Here is a 21879-nt window from a genome sequence, read left to right on the forward strand (position 1 = left end):
TACCTTCGCTGGGGCGCTAATTTCAGCATCCCGAAAAAGTTAACGCCCCCGCAGCCAATTTTCCCAGATAGCGCCCCGAGAGGGAGGAGGGGCGCTACTGGAAGTGCCTCACGTCCCTCTTGGGGCGCGGCGAGCCAATATCGTGGTGTTACGTGCCACGGTACTGTAGGCCTTCCTCCCCTTATTAAAGGACACAGCGCGTCCCGGCGCCCAGCTGGGCCACCAGGGATCGGGAGTGCCGGCAATCGAGCCCGGCACTCAAGATGAGTGCCGGACTCATGGAGAGCAGCCAACACCCTGCGGGGGGGACTTCACGGGGGCCGGGGACAGCAATGGGGGCAGGTGCTGTCAGGCCCTCTTAGGGCGCTAACGGGAGACGCAAATCAACCGAATTTAGCTCCCCATGCGTTTGGCACTGAGACAGACCTTTTTTATTTGTTCCTGGGATGTGGGCGTCGCTGGCAAGGCCAGCATTTATTGCGCATCCCTAATTGCCCTTGAGAAGGTGGTGGTGGGCTGCCTTCTTGAACCGCTACAGTCCTTGTGGTGAAGGTACTCCCACAGTGCTGTTAGGGAGGGAGTTCCAGGATTTTGACCCAGCGACGAGAAAGGAACAGCGATATATCTCCAAGTCAGGGTGGGAAGGGACGAGGAGAGAGGAACTTGGAGGTGGTGGTGTTCCCATGCGCCTGCTGCCCTTGTCCTTCTAGGTGGTGGAGGTCTCGGGTTTGGGAGGTGCTGCCGAAGAAGACTTGGTGAGTTGCTGCAGCGCATCTTGATGATACACACTGCAGCCACGGTGCGCCGGTGGTGGAGGGAGTGAATGTTGAAGGTGGTGGATGGGGTCCCAATCAAGTGGGCTGCTTTGTACTGGATGGTGTCGAGCTTTTTAAGTGTTGTTGGAGCTGCACTCATCCAGGCAAGTGGAGATTATTCCATCACACTCCTGACTTGTGCCTTGTAGATGGTGGAAAGGCTTTGGGGAGTCAGGAAGTGAGACACTTTCTGTAGAATAACCAGCCTCTGACCTGCTCTTGTTGCCACAGTATTTATGTGGCTGGTCCAGTTAAGTTTCTGGTCAATGGTGACCCCCCAGGATGTTGATGGTGGGGGATTCGGTGATGGTAATATCGTTGAATGTCAAGGGCCGGTGGTTAGACTCTCGCTTGTGATGGAGGGGAGGTCATTGATGAAGCAGCTGAAGATGGTTGGGCTGAGGAGACTGCCCTGAGGAACTCCTGCAGCGATGTCCTGGGGCTGTGATGATTGACCTCCAACCACCACAACCATCTTCCCTTGTGCTAGGTATGACTCCAGCCAGTGGAGCGTTTTCCCCCCGATTCCCATTGACTTCAGTTTTACAAGGGCTCCTTGATGCCAGACTCAGTCAAATGCTGCCTTGCTGTCAGGGGCAGTCACTCTCACCTCACCTCTGGAAATCAGCTCTTTTGTCCATGTTTGGACAAAGGCTGAAATGAGGTCTGGAGCCGAGTGGTCTTGGTGGAACCCAAACTGAGCATCAGTGAGCAGGTTATTGATGAGTAAGTGCTGCTTGATAGCACTGTCGACAACACATTCCATCACTTTGCTGATGAGAGTAGACTGATGAGGCGGTAATCGGCCAGATTGGATTTGTCCTGCTTTTCGTGGACAGGACATACCTGGGCAGTTTTCCACATTGTTGGGTAGATGCCAGTGTTGTAACTGTACTGAAACAGCTTGGCTAGAGGCACGAATAGTTCTGGAGCACAAGTCTTCAGCACGATAGCCAGGATGTTGTCGGGCCCATAGCCTTTGCTGTATCCAGTATGCTCAGCCGTTTCTTGATATTACGTGGAGTGAATCGAATTGGCTGAAGACTGGCTTCTGTGATGGTGCGGTCAGGAGGAGGCCGCTATGGATCATTCACTCGGCACCTTTGGCTGAAGATGGTTGCAAATGCTTCAGCCTTGTCATTTGCTCTCGCATGCAGGGCTCCACCATCATTGAGAGATGGGGATATTCATGGAGCCTCTTCCTCCTCCCATTAGTTGTTTAATTGTCCACCATCATTCATGACTGGATGTGGCAGGACTGCAAAGATTTGATCTGATCATTGATTGTGGGATTGCTTAACTCTGTCGATAGCAGGCTGCTTCCATTGTTTAGCATGCATGTATAGTCCTGTGTTACAGCTTCTCACCTCATTTTTAGGTGCTGCTCCTGGCATGCTCTTCTGCACTCCTCATTGAACCCAGGGTTAGTCCCCTGGCTTGATGGTAATGGTAAAGTGAGGGATATGCCGGGCCATGAGGTTACAGATTGTGGTGGAATACAATTCTGCTGCTGCTGCTGATGGCCCACAACACCTCATGGATGCCCAGTTTTGAGCTGCTAGATCTGTTCTGAATCTATCCCATTTAGCATGGTGGTAGTGCCACACAATACGATGGAGGGTGTCCTCAGTGTGAAGACGAGATTTCATCTCCACAAGGACTGTGCGGTGGTCACTGCTACCCAATACTGTCATGGACAGATGCATCTGCAACAGGTAGATTGGTGAGGACGATGTTAAGTAGGCTTTTCCTACCTTGTGTTGGTTCTGTCACGGTTATGTCCTTCAGAACTCGGCCAGTAGTGCTGCTACTGGACATTGAAGTCCCCCACCCAGAGTACATTCTGTGCACTTGCTACTCTCAGTGCTTCTTCCAGTTGGTGTTCAGCATGGAGCAGTACTGATTCATCAGCTGAGAGAGGGCAGTAGGTAGTAATCAGCAGGAGGCTTCCTTGCCGAAGCCATGAGACTGCAGGGGGTCAATGTTGAGGATTCCCACGGCCACTCCCTCCTAACTGTACACTGTGCCACCACCTCTGGTGGGTCTGTCCTGCCCGTGGGACAGGTCATACCACGCGATGGTGATGCCGGGTGGTCCATCCGGTTTTATTCTTATTATTGTTTTTCGTAGCAGTTGTGTACAACTGAGTAGCTTGCTAGGCCATTTTCAGAGGGCACTTAAGATTCACATTTCGGCCAGACCAGGTAAGGGCAGCAGATTTCCTTCCCTAAAGGACATTAGTGAACCAGATGGGTTTTACGACAATCCAGTAGTTTCACGGTCACCATTACTGATACTAGCTTTTTTATTCCCAATTTATTTAATTAACTGCATTTAATTGTGGGATTTGAACTCTGGGTCATTAGTCGAGGCCTCTGGGTTACCAGTCCCGTTATGCTACCGTTCCTGACTATGACTGAATGCCCAAGAGTAGGACAGGTAGGTGAGAATTAGTCAAAATTAATTAAGTCTAGAGTAGCATAGAAGTTAGGAGTAGAGTACTGACAGAACAACAGCTAGGCTAGTGATGCACATATCATTTGAGATGTTTCTGAATACTTTGCAAATCATGAGGAGTACATATTCATGAAGTGCCAGAGAGTTGAGTTGTTCAACCAGAGTAAGGCTGAGCTCAAGGACCCATCTACAGTCCACAGCATGGGAGAAAACATTCCTGGAAGACACATTCCAGAAGGTGGTCATCCCATAGAAAGAATGAAATAGAGAAACAGAGGAAGGGAAGTAGGTGACCCCCCTCCCCCACAATGAGAGGGGGATGAAGAGTAAGACCAGGGAAAAGGGGCAACAAGAGCAACAAGTTTAGGAAAACTTGCTGAATACAGGTCTAGAAAACTCTGAGGGGTGCGATCTGATCATTTTGCTAGGATATTGCAAAGTATTTACAGCACAGAAACAGGCTCTTCGACCCAACAGGTCCATGTCTGTGTTTAAGCTCCACACAAGCCTCCTCCCACCCCTCTTCATCTAAGCCCATCAACATCTCCTCCTGTTCCTTTCTCCCTCATGTGCTCAGTAAAGTTAGTTCCTGTCAGTGACCTCTGTCACTGACCCCACTGGACTATTCAGGGTCAGTGGGGGAATCACCGCGCGTGGGCAGAAGGCATCCGTGCCACTCACGGCACATTTTGGGTGCCCACTGTTATAAACCTCATCATCATAAAGAAACGACTCATGAAATATCACTGGACGGCCAGCTGGTGGTGCTGTCCAAGGAGTATAAATACTCGGGCGTGGGCTCAGCTTGCCCAGGGATATTTTGTAAGACAGGAACCAGTGAAGTACAACTAGACCTCCATGTTCTGAAATAAGTTGATTAAAGCCTTGCTTTATACTCAAACCAAGTGCGTAGTGAGTTTTATTGCATCACCCACCTTCCCGGAATGCTATAAAGATCATCCTGTGAGATTTGAACTAAGAAAGCCTATGGGCCTGTATCTACTGTACATGCAGGCCCAGCTCCCTCCTCCGGGGAAGGCCCAGAATTCTCAAGGCAATGTAAATGAGGCAGAGACCTGTCAAAATAAACCTTAAATTTCCATCATTTGCAGGTTTTTTTTTAAATTTTTATTTGTACAGCTATGAAGAAGTCAACTTCAATAGTCCTGTCTAAGGATGAGCTGCACAATGGGGTGAGGAACCAGTGGAAACATTTCCCAAGAATATAATGAGGTTTCGTTGGTCAGCATCACCGCCTGACAGAAATTTCTTTGCCACAGAATGTGGCAATGCCTCCCATCAGGCACAAAGACCTCTGCGCTCGATTTTCTGACGCACGCCTCAGTCTAGCGAACCTCACAAAATCAACCCTGTAGACTTGAACAGAGAGAGTGCAATACAAAAATAAATCTCAAGCCATTACTTTTACATTAAAATCCTGTCCATTTCCTTTTGAAAAAGCTTCCAGAGGCGCTACACTCACCGTGATTGTTGTAATTTAATTCCAGCAGTTTTAACTTTACTGAGTAGTTGAACCTTAAGCAGCCTCTAATGCAACCTTTCCTAAGGGCTCCTGTTGCTCCTGTTTGTACTCAACGGCCTTGACTATATCCATTTATACAGCCTCTGTTCATTCTGAAGCACTTGAATCATTCTCTCCGCAATCTTTCATTTTTTTTGTTTGTTTCCTTAGTTGGTCCTCTTCTTTCCTGGCAATTCTCTGATACCTTACCCAAGTGGCCATTCTTTATAGGCCAGGTTGCACGTTAAAGTGTTGGCAGGCTATTTAACCATGGAAGCAGTGCAGCCAAACACAATGCTGCCTTCATCTGACTTCCAGACACAAAGGGGGATCGTTTTCATTATCACCCTTTGGGCGGTAGACTGGCACGGCAGGTAGACTGGCACAGCAGGTAGACTGGCACAGCGGGTCACCCACTCCATCACGTCAGCTGGGCTCTCCGACAGGCGGGTGATCCACTCTGACCGCTTGCTGTCCAAACAAAGAAGGTGAAAATTACCCCCAAGTGCTTTCCAGCAGGAGCTTTTCTTCTCCCTTGACCAACAATACTATGCACAATTGTAGTGCCACTTTTTTATTAATTCATTCATGGGATGTCTGCGTCGCTGGCAAGGCCAGAATTTATTGCCCATCCCTAATTGTCCTTGAGAAGGTGGTAGTGAGCCGCCTTCTTGAACCGCTGAAGTCTGTGTGGTGAAGGTACTCCCACAGGGCTGTTAGCGGGGAGTTTCAGGATTTTGACCCAGCGACGATGAAGGAACAGCGATATATTTTTAAGTCAAGATGGTGTGTGACTTGGAGGGGAAGTTGGTGGTGTTCCCATGCATCTGCTGCCCTTGTCCTTCTAGGTGGAAGAGGTTGCGGGTTTGGGAGGTGCTGCCGAAGAAGCCTTGGCGAGTTGCTGCAGTGCATCTTGTAGATGGTACACACTGCAGCCACAGTACATCGGTGGTGGAGGGAGTGAATGTTTAAGGTGGTGGATGGGGTGCCAATCAAACGGGCTGCTTTGTCCTGGATGGTGTCAAGCTTCTTGAGTGTTGTTGGAGCTGCAGTCATCCAGGCAAGTGGAGAGTATTCCATCACACTCCTGACTTGTGCCTTGTAGATGGTGGAAAGGCTTTGGGGAAATTCAAAAAGGCTACTGGAATGCTAGCCTTTATATCTAGAGGACTAGAATACAAGGGGGTAGAAGTTGTGCTGCAGCTATACAAAACCCTGGTTAGACCCTGGAGTTCTGAGAGCAGTTCTGGACACCACACCTTAGGAATGATATATTCGCCTTGGAGGTAGTGCAGTGTAGGTTTACTAGCATGATACCCAGACTCCAAGGGTTAAGTTACGAGGATAGATTACACAAATTAGGGTTGTGTTCCCTTGAATTTAGAAGGTTAAGCGGTGATCTGATCGATGTTTTAAGATATTAAGGGGGACAGATAGGGTCGATAAAGAGAAACTATTTTCACTGGTTGGGGAGCCTAGGACTAGGAGGGCATTAGTCTAAAAATTAGAGCCAGACCTTTCAGAAGTGAAATTAGGAAACACTTCTGCACAAAAAGGGTTGCAGAGGTTTGGAACTCACTTCCGCAAACGGCAATTGATGCTAGAACAATTGTTAATTTTAAATCTGAGATTGATAGCATTTTGTTAACCAAAGGTATTAAGGGACCAGACGGAGTGCAGCGGTTCAAGAAGGCAGCTCACCACTACCTTCTCAAGGGCAATTAGTGATGGGCAATAAATGCTGGCCTTGCCAGTGACGCCCACATCCCATAAACACATTTTAAAAAACTGAAGACGGTTGGGCCTAGGACACTGTCCTGAGGAACTCCTGCAGTGAAGCCCTGGGGCTGAGATGATTGACCTCAAACAACCACAACTATCATAGAGAAAATCAGCTAATTTATAAAACAGACAGGGATTGATGCTTGCACCTTTCCTGATCTGTAGAGCTCAGTTCCACCCACTTGGTTTTTCTAATTGGAATAAATTATGTTCTCTGAATCATTACAAATAGATCAATAATCGGAGCCCTTGAACCATCTTGAAGCTATTTTTGTATTGTTGCTAAGGTCCCATTTTATACCTTGCATTGCAAGTCTCTTGTTCTGTCTAATTGTGCAAGTTCTCAACATCCATTTTTGAAGACAAACTTCCCACTGTTGGGCTTCATTTCCCTGTTTGCCTGCTAAATGTGGAGTCATGAGTTGGCACATTTGACTTGGGATCTTGCTGGAACCTCTAAGGTATAACGAGTCTTCTTGTAGATTCGGGAGAGCAGCTAGTCACCGTGCACTGGACAAGAAATCTAATATCTCCAGGTCCATGAATGGACTCAAACTAACTTTGAAGTAGCCTTCACTATATACTGCAACGGTTCAAGAAGGCAGCTCACCACCTGCTCAAGCGCAATTAGGGATGGGCAATAAATGCTGCCTTACCAGCGATGCCCATGAATGAATTTTGAAAAATACTCCTAGGAGAGATTCCATTCATCCTGGGTCATTGTGACCTCAACTATACACTAAGGGGGAGAAATTCAGTAGGTTGCGCCACCCGTTAGCGCCTTAAGAGGGCGCTAAGTGGGTCGCAAGCCAACTGGCACCCGGGCGCGGCATTGCCCACGCCTCCCGCTAAATTCCGTGGGACATTAGTGGTAGCGTTAACTGTTAGCGCTGCGCCGCTGCCGATGACGTCATCGATGTGCGTGGCGCCCCGCTGACGCCCCGGCCGCGATATTCGGCAGCGCCCCCTGATTTACCGCCGGACGCTATGTCTGACGGGTTCAGGGGGGCCTACCTGCGGCCAGGGAGGCGCAAATTAAGGCGAGGTGCGGGGCGGCCATTTTTGTTGTTGGCCGCCTGCCAGCACCTGCCTGCGCTCCCGTCCCCGGCCTACTGAACCGCCCCCGCCCCCCCCCCCCCGCGGAGTGCCGGCTGCGCTCCAAGAGCCCGGCACTTCTCTTCGGTGCTGGGCTCTTTAGCCTGCACTCCCGATCCTCAGGGGCCCAGCTGGGCCCCAGATCACGCTGCACAAGGCCCCTCCCCTTTAAGAAGGGGAGGAAGGCCTGCAATACCACAGCGCGACGTGCCGCAGCGTGTGGCGCTGCGTCACGTAGCGCCACGATATTCACTCACAGCGCCCCAAGAGAGATGCGGGGCGCCTCCAGTAGCGCCGCGCTTCCCTTTGGGGCGCAACCATTCAATTTCCGGTGTGGGGGCGCGAATGTTTCCGGGGCGCTACTTTTAGCGTCCTGGCGAGGCTGGCGCCCCAAACGCGGCTATACTCAATTTCTCCCCCTAAGTCTCATTGGGGCTGAAGTACAAATAGGTTATAAGGCGACGTACCACTGAGTTCTAAAACTCCTTTGTCTCTGGACTAACACTAGCAATACAAGAGGTGCAGCCCAGGACAAATAAAATGTAACAAGCAGAGAGTAGACAGCCACGTTTTTCAAATGGCGTACTTTTCCTTCCTCCTCCCAAGGGCGCTTGCCCCGACTGGTGTATAGTTTCACAGATGACAGCAACCCAACTGTAGCTTGTCCAATTGGGTATGCATCGTAATGCACATAAGCCAGTGACTCCAAGGGCATCAGCGGCCACCCAATCATAACCTCATCCAACAGCTTAGAAGAATGAGAGGTGATCTCATTGAAACATAACTGAGGGCGATTGACAGGGTAGATGCTGAGAGGCTGTTTCCCCTGGCTGGAGAGTCTAGAACTAGGGGGCACAGTCTCAGGATAAGGGGTCGGCCTTTTAAGACTGAGATGTGGAGGAATTTCTTCACTCAGAGGGTTGTGAATCTTTGGAATTCTCTACCCCAAAGGGCCGTGGATGCTGAATCGCTGAGTATATTCAAGGCTGAGATCGATAGATTTTTGGACTCTCGGGGAATCAAGGGATATGGGGATCGGGCGGGAAAGTGGAGTTGCGGTCGATGATCAGCCATGATCTTATTGAATGACGGAGCAGGCTCGAGGGGCCGTATGGCCGACTCCTGCTCCTAATTCTTATGTTCTTATCCTCATAAACAGACTTACCAGCAGGGGTGACTAAACAGCAATCAGGAGAGAGAATCTTGGCTGATCAAACCTGGGATTTTCTGGTCTCTTTGGTTCAGTACCACACCATGTAATGTATTCACTCGCTAAATCGGGAGTCCCCGAGCACAGAGCCAATCTTCAAAATGCTCTTTTTGCAAAATCTTTGACAGAAAGAACATTCCTCCATTTATGGAGGAAAAATTATGGAAAACAACAGTTTCGTGAATGAGGAAATGTTTTGCAAATGGAAGAAAGTTAACAAAGATTATTAAATGACAGAAATCTCATCTGGACAATTTTTATTTAAAGGTCCAGATAAGGCACAGATCTCTGACTGAACTGCACCCTCACTAACGCTTGAAATGAGATATGCACAACTGACATAAAGAATGGCTCAGAAAACACAAATGTAGCAGAAGCATAGATTAACAGAATTTAAAGGGCAGAAATTGAGTAAATGATTCAGCTCGGCACAGATAAGAGCCAATCTGATTAATTATTTAAATCACATTCCAATTAAATAGGCTGGAATAACTAATTACTGGAAATAAATCTGTGTAAATGTTTTAAGGTGTTCAGAACTGCTTTAACGATGTGAAGAGAAAGCTTGTTACCTGGTATCTGCTCCTTCTCTCACTTCTTGTCTTCTGCCGCTCTATCCATGATAGCCTTTCTTCTCTCTCTTTTATCAGTGCGATTATGGATATTGCTCCTTGGACCTATCTTCATTCATTCCTCCTAATCTGCAGATACACATGTCTTGCACTTCCCTGCAACTTCATGTGCTGAAACCAAGACCCATTGTACAGCTGATTCTAGAATCTATTATCAGGGATGTGGTTATTTCTTATGTTCTCTTATCTTATGTTCTTAAGTACAGATCCGCCATGATCTAAGTGAATGGCGGAGCAGGCTCGAGGGCTGAATGGCCACCTCCTGTTTCTATGTTCCTATGACAGTAACAGGACAGAAACAGAAACAGCTGCAAACATACGTTGCAATTTATTCATATTATAGATAGATTTTTGGACTCTAGGGGAATCAAGGGATATGGGGATCGGGTGGGAAAGTGGAGTTGAGGTCAATGATCAGCCATGATCTTATTGAATTGGGGAGCAGGCTCGAGGGGCCATATGGCCTACTCCTGCTCCTATTCTTATTTCTTATGTTCTTATGTGGTAATGGAGCACTTAGAAAATCATAATATGATTAGGCAGAGTCAACATGGTTGTATGAAAGGGAAATCGTGTTTGGCAAATCTGTTAGAGTTTTTTGAAGATGTAACTAGTAGGATGGATAAGGGGGGACCAGTGGATGTGGTGTATTTGGATTTTCAAAAAGCATTCGATAAGGTGCCACACAAGAGGTCATTGCACAAAATTAGGACTCATGGGATTGGGGGTAATATATTAGCATGGATTGAGGATTGGTTAATGGACGGAAAACAGAGTAGGAATAAACGGGACTTTTTCAGGTTGGCAGGCTGTAACTAGTGGGGTACCGCAAGGATCAGTGCTTGGGCCTCAGCTATTTACAATCTATATTCATGACTTAGATGAAGGGACTGAGTGTAACGTATCCAAGTTTGCTGATGATACAAAGTTAGGTGGGAAAGTAATCTGTGAGGAGGACGCAAAGAGGCTGCAGAGAGATATAGACAGGTTGACCGAGTGGGCAAGAACATGGCAAATGGAATACAATGTGGGGAAGTGTTAATTTATCCACTTTGGTAGGAAAAACAAAAAAGCAGAATATTTTTTGAATGATGAGAGACTGGGAAATGTTTGCACTCAGAGGGACCTGGGTGTCCTTGTACATGAGTCACAGAAAGTTAACATGCAGGTACAGCAAGCAATTAGGAAAGGAAATGGTATGCAAGCTTTTGTTACAAAGGAATTAGAGTACAAGAGTAAAGAAGTCTTACTACAATTAGACAGGGCATTGGTGAGGCCACACCCGGAGTACTGTGTACAGATCTGGGGGGAGAAATTGGGTCGCGCCCCCTTTGAGGCTCTAACTTCGCTGGGGCACTACTTTAGCGCCCCGAAAAAGTTAGCGCCCCCACTCCCGAAATTCACCGGTACCACCCCAAGAGGGAGGCAGAGCACTACTGGAAGCACTCCACCTCCCTCTTGGGGCGCTGCGAGTGAATATCGCGCCGCCATGTGCCGCGGTACTGCAGGCCTTGCTCCTCTTATTAAAGGGGAGGGGCCTTGTGCAGCGCGACCTGGGGCCCAGCTGGGCCACCAGGGATCGGAGTGCCGGCAAAAGAGCCCGGCACTCAAGAGAAGTGCCGGACTCGTGGAGCGCAGCCGGCACGCTGCGGGGGGGGGCTTCTCAGAAGGCCGGGGACAGTTGCTGGCAGGCGGCCAGCAACAAAAGTGGCCGCCCGGCACCTTCCCTTTAATTAGCGCCGCCCTGGCCACAGGTAGGCCCCCATGGCCCCGTTGGACACAGTGTCCGGCGGTAAGTCAGGGGGCACTGCTGAAGATCACAGCCGGGGCAGAAGCGGGGCGCTGCACACGGCGATGATGCCATCGCCGGCGGCGCAGCACCGCGGGGCACTAACGGTTACTGCTGCCGCTAAACTCCTGCTGAATTTCGCAGGAGTCATTAGTGGCACCGTGCCCAGGCGTTAGTTGCTTTGCGCCCCATTAGCGCCTTCTTAGGGCGCTAACGAGAGGCGTGAATCAACCAAATTTTTCCCCCCTGGTTTCCTTACCTAAGGAAAGACATACTTGGCTTAGATGGAGTGCAGCGAAGGCTCACTAGACTGGTTCCTGGGATGAGGGGACTGTCCAATGAGGAGAGATTGAGTAAACTAGGCCTTTATTCCTCAGAGTTTAGAAGAATGAAAGGTGATCTAATTGAAATATATAAAATTCTTAAGGTGCTTGACAGGGTTAATGCTGGGAAATGTTTCCCCTGGCTAGGGAATCTAGAACACGGGGGTCACAGTCTCAGAATAAGGGGTCGGCCATTCAGGACTGAGATGAGGAGAAATTTCTTCACTCAGAGGTTGGTGAATCTTTGGAATTCTCTACCCCAGGGGGCTGTGGAGGCTCAGTCGTTGAGTATATTCAAGACAGAGGTTGATAAATCTTTGGGAACAAAGGGAATTAAGGGATATGGGGATTGACATGAATCTTGTCATTCATGTGGAAATGACTTATGAAATGATACAGGGCAGCCTGCTGGTGGCGCTGTCCAGGGAGAGTATAAATACTCGGGCATGGGCCCAGCTTGCTCAGGACAATCTTTAACAGAAACTAGTGAAGGACACAATTAGATCTCCATGTTTAAAAACAGTTGATTAAAGCCTTGTTTAATACTTAGACCAAGTGCCTAGTAGTTTTCTTACGTCAGGGATAGCGTGGGAAGGTGGAGTTGAGGTAGATCAGCCATGACTTTGTTGAATGGCAGAGCAGGCTCGAGGGGCCAAATGGCCGACTCCAGCTCTTATTTCTTATGCTATTATGAATCATTTTTTTCCCTCAGGACCTCAAAACTGTGGGACTACTTACACCCCTCAGTCTCCTCTTCCTCGTATAGTCTATAGGGTTTTAAAACCTTGGCTTGACGTGATTTAACCGATATTACTGAGTAACTTGTCTTCTTCTCCTGCTCTTTTCAACCTTAATTGTGTCCTGTGCGATTGGTCTTGGCCCTGCACATAGATTTCTCAAAATAATACAGTAAACCATTTTGCCCCGCAAGTAAACTTTGAACACTCAGGATCTTTCATGCATCTCCAATGCTCCCTGCTCAGATACTAACTAAAAATTCCTTTCACGATGGTCTTCCCCCTTTGACCTTTCAAAGTTTTCATTTCAACTTTAAGTTCTCTTTGTTCCCGCAGTGTATTCCACTTAACCTTTTCAGTCAGAGAGACCTTATATAGCTTTGAACAACATGCATTCAGGACATTATTAATTTATGTTTCTGTTCGCATTGATGTCTTTAAATTAATAACAGTGACATTTCGTGAATAACTGGATACAAGTCAATAACTGAGCAAAGAAACTTTCAGTAATTAACAGGGACAATCAATATCCAGAGTTACAATTTCCAGCTGGATTTAAAGGATAGAAATCAAGTAAGTGAAGTTGTACCAATCAGGACTTAATGTATTGGGAATGTCTGGGTAAAAGCTGGATGGGAAAGGTCGTAGAAAAAGAAGTTTTTAAGCTGCTTTTTCATTGCCCTTTGAAGGAATTTGTCCCCCTCGTTCCTGAGCTGTGTCGCACTCACCCAGTGGCAACCCCAATGAAAACTTGATGGTGTCACAGAGACCCGCTACCATTTTCTCTACCCTACCTTCACAGAAGCTGACCTTTGTGTAACTGGAAAATTTACATTGGAGTTGAAAAAAAGAAAGGCCTGCATTTATGTAGCGCCTTTCACGACCACCGGACGTCCCAAAGCGCTTTACAGCCAATGAAGTACTTTTTGAAATGTAGTCACTGTTGTAATGTAGGAAATGCAGCAGCCAATTGGCGCACAGCAAGCTCCCACAAACAGCAGTGTGATAATGACCAGATAATCTGTTTTTTTGTGATGTTGATTGAGGGACAATTATTGGCCAGGACACCGGGGATAACTCCCCTTCTCTTCTTCAAAATAGTGCCGTGGGATCTTTTACATCCACCTGAGAGAGAGCAGGCGGGGCCTCGATTTAACGTCTCATCCGAAAGACGGCACCTCTTCACATGCTGCTGCGTGTGTTCGACCCATGTGTCAGGGACCATTCAAAGACAAAGGCTGGCTAAGAAGGAGTTCTGATGAAGGATACACGCCAAAACATGAGCCTGCCTTGAGTATAGGAGATTGAGGGGGTGATTTGATCGAGGTGTTTAAAATGTTCAAAGGATTTGATCGGGTGGATACGGAGAAAGCATTTCCTCTGGTGAGGAGTCCAGAAGAAGGGGCCATCGTCCTAAAATTAGACCTAGGTACTCAAGAGCAAAATCAGGAAGCAACTCTTCACACAAAGGGTGGTAGAAATGTGGAACTCTCTCCTCCAAAAGGCCATGGATGCTGGGACAATTGGAGCTTTCAAGACTGAGGTCGATGGACTTTTCTTGGGTACAGGTACCAAGGGGTGCGGAGCACGGGCAGGAAATTGGAGTTGAAGTACAGATCAGCCAAGATCTAACTGAATGGCGGAGCAGGCCTGAGGTTCTGAATGGTCTACTTCTGTTCCAATGTTCTCTCTACAGATACTAATTGACCTTTTGATTATTTCCAGCATTTACTGCTTTGTTTTCAAGTTTGCATTGGGGTTGTCATTGGGGGCATGACACCCACACATCTCGAACAAACAGCACCAGCATCCTTTGAAGGACAATGTAAGAGGAGCTTTTGTTAGTTGGTGTCTGCATTGCGAGCGCTGGGGCTGCACCAAGGATATCAGTGTTCAAAGCCACTGATTGTTTAATTTAATAATGAAATATGAAACTAACTTGTTTGAGTAAACAATTCAAAGATTAGCATTTACCAAGATGAGACAAGCATATTTAAGTCTGTGTTGTGTGCCTTGAATTTAAATCTTTACAATATACAAATGCACTCCCTGAAAGGGTCGTGGAAGCAGATTCAATGATAACTTTCAAAACTGAATAAATGCACGAAGGGGAAAAAATTGCAGGAGGTAGAGGGAAAGAACAGGTGAGTGGGACTAATTGGAGAGTTCTTTCAAAGAGCCGGCACATGTCTGATGGGCTGAATGGCCTCCTTCTGTGCTGTATCATTCCATGATTCTATGATACCCCACTTCATTCCATAATATAACTACCTTGACTGTCTGGCTGACATATTGTCCCATTTATACTGCAAGGCAGAGCAGGAAACAACTTCCTAGGAGTATGATTTGCATACGCTCAGAGGCTCTGAGCACCACTTTAAAACAACTGTACATGACGCGCAGTTAGTTCAATGAAAGATTCGCGACTCTGTGAATCTAGCCACAGACTGTTGGTGGAATGGTTGGTATAAACCAGTAATAATGGAGGCACATGCTGGCTTGCAGTTGTGGTCTGGCCAAGTGGAAAATCGGGAGATTTCCTGAGTGCCCCCGTGAATGGTTCCATAGCGGCTGTATTATCTGTGCCGTCCCTGTTTCCAGGAGAATCCCGAAGAATCCCACTTCCTTTTCGGGGAGCCAGCCCACCGCTGCTGACTGACAGGACAGCTTCCCTAGCCCAATACGGAAGACCTTCGCCTAAATGCCATCACTGGCCAGGCAGTCAAAGGCACCCTGGGAAAAGCCAAGGATAGCAGTGGTGCCTTTGATGGCACTGGCAGCAGGTTGTTGATTTTACAGGACTGTCTCCAGCATCGCTCCTGCCATCAGAGGAAGCCGTGTAAAGTGAGTGGGGTATGAAAGGAGAGACAGTGAGTGACCCACCAAAGAACGGAACAGGGAACATTCTAGCTTTAAAATACTGATCGCATTGCCAGTACAATGATCAAAATCTGTAAAAGATTTCCTGCATATTCAAAAATCCATCTTTACAATAGTTTGGTTTAATTACAGGACTCCTTCACAATGACACTCTCAGATATACCACGAGCCCCATTCATGGCTCCCTCATTAAACTATATTGAAATTAGACAAAGCATGGTTCCCCGTTACATGATCTTCACTCTAACAGAAGTTTTGTATGGGATCAAAATACAGTGTTATAGAAGAAGATCTAATACATTTGTGCCCAGACTTCGGAGATGGTATGGATATGTATTGCATGTCTCTGTTTGTTTATTTATATATGCCAACTTCAAGTGGTCTGGAATCCATTCCTTTTACATTGGGGCAATAAATGTTGAAGCATCAGCTGCTACATCAAACACAACGGTACATGTGCAAAATTCTTCACGTCCAGTTGTGTAAGAGTCGCACTGGCCAGTACGGGTGGGCCGTGCACTCATCCATGGCATTGTGCAGCAGCCAGCACCGTCACTGGCAGCCATGTTTCTTTGGTGCCAAAATGCACTGCGTCTTCAGCAGCCCGAGGAGTAAAAAAAAAATCCTCTTGACACACGATAATCTGTGCTGCTAAAGACAGGCCAGCCTCGCTTATATCCCACATGGCTAGCTGACTCAGGGCTGTCAGTGGCAGCATTGCATACACAAACACTGCCAAGGTTCAGGGCCCAAGCCTAAATACAATAACAAGCTGACTTGACATGACATGTGCTTGGAAAACACTGCATGCTACCTTGTACTTGTTAGGATTGGTTCTGGGTGGCTCAGGGCTGACAATATGATTCATAATAGTGTGACGGTGGAACTCGTTACAGCTTTACCCAAGCAGGTACTTTATTTTACCTTGTAGTACAACTTGCTGAGAATGCTTCTCTTTCTATTTCTTGGGGTTGGCCTTACTTATTGGCCCTGAAATTAGGATCGGGTGCTTGCCGCGCGTGCAAGCCCCCGATCTGCACTCACCCTGCGCGCCGACATCTGAAGCCCGGGCCTGCTTGCATTTCCTGGCCCGGTTCAGATGTCGGCGCGATGTGCTTACCTGATCCAGCGGTGTAGTTAGTGCGATGTGCCGGCTGGGATCAGGTGAGCACTCTGCAGCCAATCAGGGGAGGGGAAACTCATTCATGAGTTTGACAGAAAGAGCTGTCAAACTCATGAAAACTCCTGGCCCCAAAACACTACTTAAACCTGAAAGAAAATTTAAAAAAACATTGCACTACTTAAATGAACAATAAAGAACTCTGAAAAGCTATTTTAAACAATAATTTTAAAATTTGAAAAAAAAATTTTTTTTTTTAAATTCGGGGCTAAAACTAAACTTACCTTACTGTAAATTCTTAAAAAATAACAAACCTGTGGAAAAAAAAATTCTCAATTGTACTAAAAGCCCACTTACCTGAAAAACTAAGTACTTACGTGTGGTTTTTCCACGTGTAAAGACCGGAGGCCTTTACACACGCGCAACTCTGAAAAAAAAAAGGAATTTCACTGCGCACGCGCTGCCTGTGCAGTCGCGCGCGTTCTGCCTCTTAACCCCTTGGGTCAGAGGACAGGAAATGCCGGTTTTCAGCGCATGCGCTGTGCATGCTGAAAACCGGCAATTCCTCCGGGCACACGCATGAGTACCCCGTCCTTACTCACGCGTTGTGCCCGGAATTACTGGGCCATTATGTTTAAATTGTAGATAGTAATTTTGGGTGTGGAGATATTTTGTGCTTTATTCCCCCACCACCTGCCACCCCACCCCTGCTCCAGTTTCCTTGACTCTTCTCCAGAAGACACTGATTTTGCTGGAGGTACAGAACTATGGCACCATCTACCCTTTGGCCCCTCATCCACCAAGCCGTTCTTCTACACGAGCCCAGACTGTGGGTATTGACATGAATCAGTCATTCATAAAAGAAAGACTTATGAAATGATGCTGAGCGGCCTGCGGGTGGCGCTGTCCAGGGAGAGTATAAATACTCAGGCACGAGCCCAGCTTGCACAGGGACATTCTTAACAGGAACTAGTGAAGGACACAACTAGACCTCCATGTTGTAAAACAGTTGATTAAAGCTTTGTTTAACGCTTAGACCAAGTGCCTAGTAGTTTTCTTACGTCAGGTATAAGTCAATTATTTGACCACTCAGGGTATCATAGCCAAACCGAATCTTATCCTGACCCATTGTCCACATACGTACACTTTCCAAGCAAGGGTCACTGGATAGCAACTGGGGAAAGAACCCTGGCTGATTTTTCTCTTCCGTTGCCCAAGTTCACTTAGGTCAATAATAGTGCCCTTGCCACCCGAGTTGAGGTGAGCTAGCTCTGCACAGCCTCGGGATGCCAACCCTCCAGCATTGCCCTGGAGTCTCCAGGAATTAAAGATGAATCTCCTGGACGCTGTTGCGAGCAAACCCCGGGAGAAAAATCATAGGAGCATTAAAAAAAAAGTGTTTAAAAAAAAAAAAAATTATTTGAACACTTTTATTTATTAGTTATAAAAGTATTGGAGATGGGGCGGGGGGGAAGGGCAGTTTGACTAGGGAGGGCGATTGGAGGTCGGAGGTCACGTGATGAAACCTCCATGAATGCATCCAACCAGAGCTGGCAACCCCAGCACAGCTCGGGTGTTCAACCTGAGACCTTCTCCAACGCCTCAGTTCCACACTTCCGAACTGCTTCCCAACTGAAACATTAGGGCAGGTGCAGATTTTGTATTTTTTACATTAAATCTCAGATGTGAGCTTAAACACATACAATTAGATTGCAGACCTGACAAAGAGGTTCAGTGTAAAGCACACGGAAGTCAAACAAGAAGGTCAAATAACAACACAGGAAGAAAAGAACATTTTCCAACCTAACTTCACAGCGGCAAGAATCATATCCACCAGCATCGTGCTCCAATAAATAGGGGTCTTATCGTTTGATATGAAGCAGTGTACAATAAGCCAGACTTGATTGTCAGCTTAAAATATGACCTTTTGTTTCCAATAATAAAACAAACCTGTTGGTATCCATGGATCCATGAAAGGTTTCACCATTGTGTTTACTTGATCCCAGTCAAGGTCACTGTCATCCAGTCTCTGACTGTACCCACAAACACCGAGCGGTTCATCAAAGGAGCAGCTTCCTGTAGAAGCAGAAGAAAAAAGAATGAGCAAAAAAAAAAAATCCATTTCAATTTAAAAAGCATGCATTCATATCTTTCGTAGTCGGAGATTTTTAATTAAAATTCCTTTTGATGAAAGGACGAGGCAGCCCTTTCTTTACTCTGAATGGTCTGCACAACTGGAATACAACAAAAGTTATCTTTAATGCACTACCTCAAACAAGAAGTCCAATCACACAATCTTAACACTTTCATACCTGCAGCACTTTCAAGACCATTGAGATCCGGTCGTCATTAATTTTATGAAACATTGGAGCTGTGTGAAAAGTTATTACTTTTTTAAATTAGGACTAGACATGAATTTTATCCGGAATGTGTGAAAATTCATTCTTACTTTCCAGTTTCTAAAAGCATTAGCCTACAAACAAGTGTCAGCGAACAGCACAGAAGCAATAAGGAAGATTAGGGGCTGGGTTGCATAGACATTTTAAACATTGCTGTTTAAACACCACTTCTGGGACCAGGGTTTAAACTGATTGGATGAAAGCACCTCTCTCTCTCTCTCTCACTCTGCTCATGTAGGTTGTGAGGATCTTGTGTAAAATGGGTCAGGCAGTCTCAACCCAGTTGCAAGGGCCTAAACACAAAGCTACCTACAGGTACAATACTGGATCAACAGGCACTGAAGGGCTTACTTCACTCTTAGCACACTGGCCGTGCATTAAATGGGAATGTTTTTCCTCAAGTTGTTTTTAGTGGACTTTCAGGAGCACACAGGGTTTACTCATTACACATTCTTGGAGCTCAAATGTGTTACGACTAATGAAAAACTGAGCAGCCGAACAAGAAGAATCAATTCTGAATCATCAATTAACCTCCTTAATAGGCATAGAAGTGTATTTATTCAAGAGATGTATGGACAAACATGTCTTATTTCAAGGAAAAAGCTGAGGTAAGCAATATGGATCACTGTCAGTTACCTCACACTGCAACAGTATATATGTCAATGGATGTCAATTACTCTGCATTGCTATATATGGGCACAAATACCAACTATCTTACATTTGTTACGTCAATTTCGTCCATCTGAATAGTTTCACCCCACGGTATTGTTAAGCTGAATTTAACTAGTACCATGCTGGAAGTAAAGAATAAAGAGATGACCAAGATGTTTCTGAGCTCTATTCTTCTTCTTCTTAGGCAGTCCCTCGGAACCGAGGATGACTTGCTTCCACATTAAAAAATAAGTTCTCAGGTGACTGATGGGTCCAATGCGGGACCTACAGTCTCTGTCACAGGTGGGGCAGACGGCGGTTGAAGGGGCGGGTGGGTGGGGTGCTTGGGTTGACGTGCGCTCCTTGCGCTGCCTGCGCTTGGCTTCCGCTTGCTCCCGGCGAAGAGACTCGAGGTGTTTGGCGCCTTCTCGGATGCTTCTTCTAAGCTATTACCACAGGCAGTTTACCACTGGGATCCCAAAGCGCTCCTGGCCACACTCCCACCTTCCACCCTACGTAAACTTCAGCTCAGCTAAACCTCTGCTGCCCGTATCCTAACTCGCACCAAGACCCGCTCACCTGTGCTTGCTGACCAACATTGGCTCCTGGTCCAGCAATGCATTGATGTTAAAATTCTTATCCTTGTGTTCAAATCCCTCCATGGCCTCACCCCTCCCTATCTCTGTAACCTCATCCAGCCCTACAACCCGCCGAGATCTCTCCGCTCCTCCAATTTTGGCCTCTTGCGCAACCCCGATTTTCTTCACTCCACCATTGGTGGCCGTGCCTTCAGCTGCATAGGCCCTTAAGCTGTGGAATTCCCTCCCTTAAGCTTTCAACCTCTCTATCTATCTCTCTCCTCCTTTAATTTGTTCTTTAAAACCTACTTCTTTGATCAGGCTTTTGGTCATCTGTCCCAATATCCCTTTAGGTGGCGCGGTATCAAATTGTTGTCTGATGCAAATTGTTGTTAGTGTGGGGTAAGTGACAGGAGAAGCAACCGAAAGCATGAAGGGCCCACAAAAACAGACCAGGGCAGACAGCTTCAGGCCCACAAGCAAGACTGTCAAGTTAAACAATGCTTAGAAGTAGAATTGCAAGCAGGTCTCAGGAGACCTCTCAGGAGCTTTCCACACCTACTCCTTCCAAAATGAAAAACAAAATAGAACACAACAGACTAGTGCTGGGAACTCTTTGTGGCTCCCTCTGGTGCTGTAAAACTGGCTTAAATGGGAAAAAAATTAATGCAGTGCAGGAATTAAGTAAATCTGCATGTTTGACATAAATTGCTAATTAGCAATCACTTAACAAGCAAAGGATATGTTTGTGCATTAACATGTTGGTGAATATTTACTCCCAGGAACAAGTGTAGGAATAGGGACAAAAGTTAATGCTCACTGATATTAACTGTTGCTCTGCTCCTTTGTTTCCAGTGCTGTGCTATTATATTAAGTGACAATTTGATAATCCAAACTCTATCCTTTGACAAAGATGTTAGCTGTGGCTCAGTGGGTAGCACTCTTGTCCTTCTCAGTCAGAAGGTTCAAGTCCCACTCCAGAGACTTGAGCACAAAATCTAGGCCGACACTCCAGTGCAGTACTGAGGGAGTGCTGTAGTATCAGAGGTGCTGTCTTTTGGATGAGATGTTAAAGCGAGTCTGCTCTCTCAGCTGGATGTAAAAAAGATTCCATGACACTATTCGAAGAAGAGCAGGGGAGTTCTCTCCAGTGTTCTGGCCAATATTTATCCCTCAACCAACACCTAAAAACAGATTAACTGGTCATTATCTCATTACTGTTTGTGGGAGCTTGCTGTGCACAAATTGGCTGCCACATTTCCTACGTTACAACAGTGTCTACACTTCAAAAGTACTTTGATGGCTGTAGAGCGCTTTGGGGCGTCCTGGGGTAGTGAAAGGCCCCTCCTCCCACTGACTGCCGGGTCCATTCCTACTGGAAAGCCAAGATAACCACCAGCTTCTTTTCTCCACTATCAGCCCTCTAACGGCAAGGCCTCCATGTCGCCAAACTCTCCGGGTGCATCATACGCTTTGGGAATCGCGCACGCCATTCCTGCCCCCCCTTTTAAAATTGGGGCCATCATTTCAGTGAGCGAGTGTTAAATCGATGGAACAGGCTCCCTCGGGAGATGGCAGAAGCAAATAATGTTGATTAATTCAAGTGCAAATGAGATCGATTTCTTTGTAGAAAATAATAATTTGGGTTATAGTGTGAGAGTAATTTGAGACATGAATTATGGAGAGTAAGCATATGATGAAGAACAGGTCACTTTGAACCAGCCAATGGTTCTAAAGTTTTCCACCACTGGGGGTTATCCTCGCCTTATGTCTGGGTCTGTTGCGGACTAATTGATCGAGATTTATTGTCATAATTATTCAACAGCTCCATACGATGACCAGGGTGGTAGAAAGCGAACTCGGTGGACCTTGGTCTTTTTTTGTCTAGT

General features: G+C 46.7%; 1 protein-coding gene across 7 annotated transcripts in view; it reads right to left on the bottom strand.

The window, feature by feature from the left end:
• The window catches only part of LOC147114602 (receptor-type tyrosine-protein phosphatase mu), a 1110132-nt gene that overhangs the window by 875379 nt on the left and 212874 nt on the right, over positions 1 to 21879 (bottom strand). For all 7 annotated transcript variants that reach the window (XM_085992394.1, XM_085992393.1, XM_085992392.1 and 4 more), the window contains exon 2: positions 18313 to 18438. In XM_085992394.1, coding sequence (XP_085848520.1) covers positions 18313 to 18438 — 126 coding nt within the window. The remainder of the gene's footprint in view (positions 1 to 18312; positions 18439 to 21879) is intronic.

Source organism: Somniosus microcephalus, chromosome 7, assembly GCF_052327205.1.
Source record: "Somniosus microcephalus isolate GS21.2 chromosome 7, FLI_Smic_1.0, whole genome shotgun sequence".
NCBI lineage: Eukaryota > Metazoa > Chordata > Chondrichthyes > Squaliformes > Somniosidae > Somniosus > Somniosus microcephalus.